Genomic DNA, 6,037 nt, shown 5'->3' on the forward strand with positions numbered 1-6,037 from the left:
ACCGCCGGCAAACGAGATTCCAAAATGTAAGGTTAGCATTTCTTTCCAAAATGAACTCGACGAGGAATGTGCCACCGCGACGAAGCCCAAGAAACCCAAACCCACGTCGAGGGGGATAACGCGGCGCTTGCAGAAACCGTGGGTAAAATGTCCCAGCTAATTGGTTCCTCTAACAAGAGCCGCAGGATGTTTTTCGACAAATTGAATTTAAAAAAGAATGTTAGCCAAGAGCTGGCGTCAGGTATTTTTGACCTTTAGCTCAATGTTGTAAACAAGTATAGTATGCAAATGTTTTCAAACGTAATGAAATTTTGTGTGCGAGTGTGGTAATGGCGACATTTTGCCGACCACATAATCTTTTTTGTTAGCTAGCTTGGCTGTCTTCTGGAATGACCCCGGCTGGCGTGGTGTCGGCGAGTACCAAAATCCGCAGAAAGCTCAGTGAACTTTTCACATTTTCCTCCTCAGCATGGTGCAGCAGCCACACTTGCTCACTTTAGAAGTCCAATAAGGCCCTCACCCCCTCTGCCACCTAATACTGATGTTTATTTGGACTTTACCTTCTGTGGCATGCTCACTGACCCCAGAAAAACAGTTCTCATCACAACACTGCAATTTTGCACAAGAATTAATATTCATGTCATGTTATTGATAAGATTTTCCCCAAATACTGCATTTAAAAAAATATTTTAAATAATTGCAACAATTTTATTTAGCATAACAAAGCAAGTTGTTTGCTCAAAACACTTTGCTGAGTTATTTTTTCTTAATTCTTTAAGTTGGGTAGTTAATACAATGGACAACAGTTCTAAACTTTACTCTTAAGAACTTATTAACTCTTAAGAAATTCTGAGTTGTCTTTTAAAATATCTTTGCAAAATTATGCATTTTTTTTAACCCTCCGTCGGTAATTCTTTGTTAATACACCTCTCTCCAAATGATGTTGAATTTAATGATGCAATTTTCCCAATTAGTGATGAAATTATTTCTGTAAGAAAAATTACACACATTGACCGCTGGAATCATATTTAGTGTATTTTTATGCTGACGTAACCAAAACTGGGACATACGATTATTGCGGTAATTCTCAGAGAAAACACCAAAGTAAGCTTTTTCCACCTTCAAAACATATGTAGATATACTAAAAGTGAAATTAAAAAAGTAGAAAAAGCAAGTTATTTGGAGTTTGAAGCACAAAACTAACTCTTAGAACGGGACTGTCGAAACTTTAAAAGAAATCACAGCTTTAGTTCCACTTTGTTTCCTTGTCATTTCAGCAGTAGATTGTTTTGTGGTTCGGTTCGGTGTGGACTGGGCCGTCGGTAGGAGGAGTTCTGGGGGAGAGTAGAGAGGGAGTGTGGTTGTTGTTGATGTCTGTGTGCGAGAGGGGGGCAGGGGGGGCGTCTTGGAAGACTTTCGGGGGGTCTATAAAGTTGTGCCGCCGCTGTGATGACCGCTGCACTCACAATGATGATGATGGACTTCATGGAGGACAAGTTTGGCCTGAAGAACCAGGCCATGAAGGCCGCGGACTACTTCATGGAGCCGACTATGGAGAGTCTGGATGGCGGCGTCTACTTCGCCAAGTCTCCCCAGAAATGCGCGCAGGCCTTTGGCGAACACCGCGTCTCCCCTCGCTCGGACCAGCACGGTAAAATAATTTATTGTCGTGCAATGAGTAAATCTATAAAAAATAATTAATATTAAGTTCATTGGTATGTTTTTTTTTTTTTAAATTCTCCGGTGACTCCCAGGCGGCTACGGCGCAGCCAAAGCGGAGGAGCTGCCCGGCTCGGCGGCGTCATGTTGCCGCGGCGACGATGCGGACGAGTCGATGGCGGACAAGGGCGACGACAAGGTGACGAGCAGCAAGAAGCGACGCCACCGGACCACCTTCAGCAGCGCGCAGCTCGACGAGTTGGAGAAGGTCTTCCAGAAGACGCACTACCCGGACGTGTACGTGCGCGAGCAGCTGGCCACCAGGACTGAGCTGACCGAGGCCAGGGTGCAGGTACGCGCGCTCACGTACGCACGCGTGCACGCATGCTATTCATTTTGCACTATATTGAAGGACTCTCAAAGAAAAACACAACTTTAGCTTGACGAGAATCTCTAGAAATACAAAAAGTTTGTGTTGTATGTTTGTTAGACATATGCCGCAGACATTTAGTTCGCTGACCTAGCAGTGTGTTTTTTAGAATAAAGTCAATTTAAAACAAATTAGACTCAAAACAATACATACAGTTAAGGTTTTCCAAACTTGCCAAAATAAATGACAATTTTAGCTACATGCTTTTTTTAATTAGTTAATTTTATTTTGTCAAGCCTCGCCAAACACAAAGATCATATTTTTAGCTATTTACTTTTATTTATTAAATAGTCAATTTATTTTATTTTTTCCCCTAAAATGTTCAATGTCTTTTCAATTGCTCTATTTAAAAAAAAAAAAAAAAAAAGAGAGATTATCCTGTTTACGTTTGATGTGTAACTCAAAAGAAACGGTCATTTTTACCAATATTTTTTTCCGTGTCCTTTTAATTAAATGGTTGAATTTATGGTGTTTTTAAAATGATTATTATCATTATTTGCCTGCAGGACATGCAATTCAAAATAAGCGAACATGTCGAAAGAAATAGCAATTATAACAAAATATTTTTAAATGTCTTTAAAAAAAGTTACTTATATAGATTATTCTTGTTTTCACAGTCATTTTTAACAAATGGAGTGTAGCTTCTCTGGACATGCTAAAAGAAATTTATGTAAATTATATACAGCAGTCAAGGAGCATTTATCAGGAATATTAATATTATTTGCATGTTTGACATATAACTCAACACAAACTTTTCAAAACAAAATTCAGCGACATATTCATAATTTCTTGGCAATTAAAGTGTTACTTTCTTTATTGTTATAATGATTAGTCAATTTTTAGTATGGTTATTATTATTATTGTAGCCGTGTTATGTAAAAAAACAAACGCTGAGAAGGAATCTTAATTTTGAGCTGCATGTGTCGCTCGGTCCCCATTATACGGCCAATTTCTTTTGTTTTTTATAATATTACGAAAGATGGTTGCTTTGCAATTGTAAACATGAGGACTTCATTGTTTTTTTTACCCATAATTCTTAATATTATCGTTCATACACAATATAAATTAAATTGTATTGTTTTGTATATCTTAGACCTGTAATTCAAAACAAAATCAAGCTCCTCCAAACGTCCCAAAGAAGTCATAACTCTATTTAAACATATTTCTGAGTGTCTCAAGATGTTTTTAAAATGTTATTATTGTGATTGGCACGATTGTCCTACATTGAGCCAAGCTCATCCAAACAACATTCAGAAGAAATTGTACCGCATGTATATGTTTTTTTTTTGTTTGTTTATTATGAGTTTAATATGATTGTTGTGTGTGTCAGGTGTGGTTCCAGAACAGAAGAGCCAAATGGAGGAAGCGGGAACGTTATGGACAAATCCAACAAGCTAAAAATCACTTTGCCTCCGCCTACGACTTGTCTGTGCTGCCTCGCACCGACGGCTACGGGCAGGTACGCATGTCCAACGCTGACATTTTTAATACACTAGAAAAATAATAACATCCACCGCATATTGTGACCTGCCAATTACAAATGTCACAGCAAATGGAATAAATGACATTTGGATCATTTGAAGCAAATGTTCAAGCAGTAAAAGAAAGATGTTTTGAATTGACAACTTTTATTGTCAATAATGGTGCGGTTAGTTGATTGTCAAACACAGATAAAAACATTAATTATTTTTCTTTGATTGTAAATTTTGATTGATTACCCAGCTCTTGAATCCAACAAAATGACGAAATTTTGTCCTCCGCTGCTTCTTGTCCTAACAGATTCCAAACAACTTGTGGTCGGGTGCCCCTCCGGCAGGTCCCGTGGTGTCCCCCTGCATGCTGCCCCGCGGTTCACCCCCCTGCGTGGCCTCCTACTCCCCGCGCTCGGCCTCTTCCGCCGCCGGGGAACACGGCTACTTCTCCAACCAGCAAAACCAGTTCGGCCATGTCTCCCTCAACAACTTCTGCGGCGACCCACTTCTCTCGCCGGCCGCCAACGGCCACCACGCCTTCGAAACCAAGCCCGAGTTTGAGAGGCGCTCGTCCAGCATTGCCGTGCTGCGCATGAAGGCGAAGGAGCACGCCGCTAACATCTCCTGGGCCATGTGATCCCGCTTCTAGACCCAAAGACACTTGGACACTCAAACCAAAGAAACATTTTTGAAGCTCAGGAGTGACGTGGGCACAATGCTTGGGCTCACAAAACCCACTCCCATCTTCTCACATGTTGACCCACTTCTAGAACCAAAGAAACATTTACCATCTAGAACCAAAAAAACACCCAGGGCTCAAGATTCAGGTGGACTCCAGTTATCACACAGGAAGGAAATATAAAAAACATGCTGACAGTGTTTGGAGACATGCTGATACAACTTGGCAAAGGCTGACCCGCTTCTGGAACCAAAGAAACTGACCCACTTCTAGAGCCAAGGAATGTTGTGGAACCAACTTAACACACATGAAGGAAATAGTTATTGCACATGAATGCAATAAAAATCACGCTTTTGTGATACCACGTTTGGACCTTTGGAATGCGCCCGCGTGTTTGCATGGTCGCATGCTGACTCGCTACGAGAGCCGATTGCCGATGTAACTTTGGGCCACTTCTAGAACCTTACGAAACACTTTGAGGCTCCGGGGTGATGAAGACGAGTGAACGCGATCAATAAAATTCCACTGCCAGAGTTTGGAGACGGATGCGATACCACAATTGGACACAATGAGCTGCTTCTAGAAAGAAAGGAAGACTTTTGAGAATGATGTGCACTCAAGGCACCAGAATGAAATCAAAGACATCACTTGTGATTGGAGGCAGATGAGATCACAAGTCTGGACTCACGGAGTGCGCCGTGTGTTTTTGCCACAACTTGAATTAAAAACATGGACCTGCTTCTGGAAACAAACAAACACGGTTCCACTTCGGAGGTATAAACAAAACCTGTTTCTTGTTTCTGTAAAAATATACTGGCCAAACTCTGGAACCAAAGAAACATTAACCTGCTTCTGCTTCTAAAAAAACAACAACACTTGTCTGCTTCTGCGAGGAGAAAAAAGTGCACTTGTGGGAAAAAAAAAAAAAAATCTAAATTGTGTTCCATTTTTGTCACAACAAAAACATTCACCTTTGGACCTCCCACCCACGAGCTCCTAAATACTGACCTACTTCTTCAACCAAAGAAATGCTACCTACTTCAAGATTAGAACAAAATAAATGAAAAAAACAAACAAACCCCCAAAACATTAACACATGTTTGGCGCAAAAAACACACTTACGGTAACAATACCGCTGACCAAACCAAAGCAAAAACACAAAGCCTCTTTTGGAACCAAAAAAACAGGGACCCATTTCTGGAAGAAAATTAAAAAAAACCTGACCAACTTATTGGTCATTTTCAGGATTTCAGAATGTGATTTTTCAAATGACGAATGACATGTTTGCTGAAGTTGAGCTAACTATTCTAGCAACCTTCGTGATTTTATGGCATCTTTTTCTGCTTTTAGGCTGGCCTGGCCTGAGTGTCAATCGCTCAACACAACTCTGGATATGTGATGTTAATATTCCTGTGCCAAAGTGAAATAAATGCCAATGACTTCATCCCAAATGTGCGTGATTGTTACATCAGCCAAGGAAGGGTGGTTGCAGGAAGACGAAGAAATAATGTGCGTTTGAAAAAAAAAGAAAAAGTTTATGAGCTCATCAGTACACTTTGAGTCCGCTAGAGGGCAGCAGAGTAGTGGCTATTGTTTTGTGGTGTTTGTTTCTCAAACTTTTCACACCATGTTCACTTGAAAAAATCCTGAATACTTCTATAATAATTGAGTTCTGACATGACCTTTATCCAATATTACATTCAAGTAAGTGAAAGCTTACTTTTTACCTGAATTCTTTAAATGAATATGAGATTTATGTAGTGGAGGAAAAAAATCTCTGGAAAACTACACTTTTTC

At 40.2% G+C, this 6,037-nt stretch overlaps 1 protein-coding gene across 1 annotated transcript; it reads left to right on the plus strand.

The window, feature by feature from the left end:
- Window positions 1–268: 268 nt before the first annotated feature.
- On the plus strand, window positions 269–5,833 carry alx1 (ALX homeobox 1). Its single transcript, XM_088379918.1, has 4 exons — window positions 269–1,651; window positions 1,755–2,011; window positions 3,420–3,548; window positions 3,869–5,833. Exons 1-4 carry the CDS (start codon window positions 1,450–1,452, stop codon window positions 4,196–4,198), a joined length of 918 nt encoding a protein of 305 aa, XP_088236044.1. The 5' UTR covers window positions 269–1,449; the 3' UTR covers window positions 4,199–5,833.
- The last annotated feature ends 204 nt before the right edge of the window (window positions 5,834–6,037 follow it).

Source organism: Syngnathus floridae, chromosome 6 (genome assembly GCF_059516105.1).
Source record: "Syngnathus floridae isolate MCC-2025c chromosome 6, RoL_Sflo_1.0, whole genome shotgun sequence".
In the NCBI taxonomy this organism is placed as follows: domain Eukaryota; kingdom Metazoa; phylum Chordata; class Actinopteri; order Syngnathiformes; family Syngnathidae; genus Syngnathus; species Syngnathus floridae.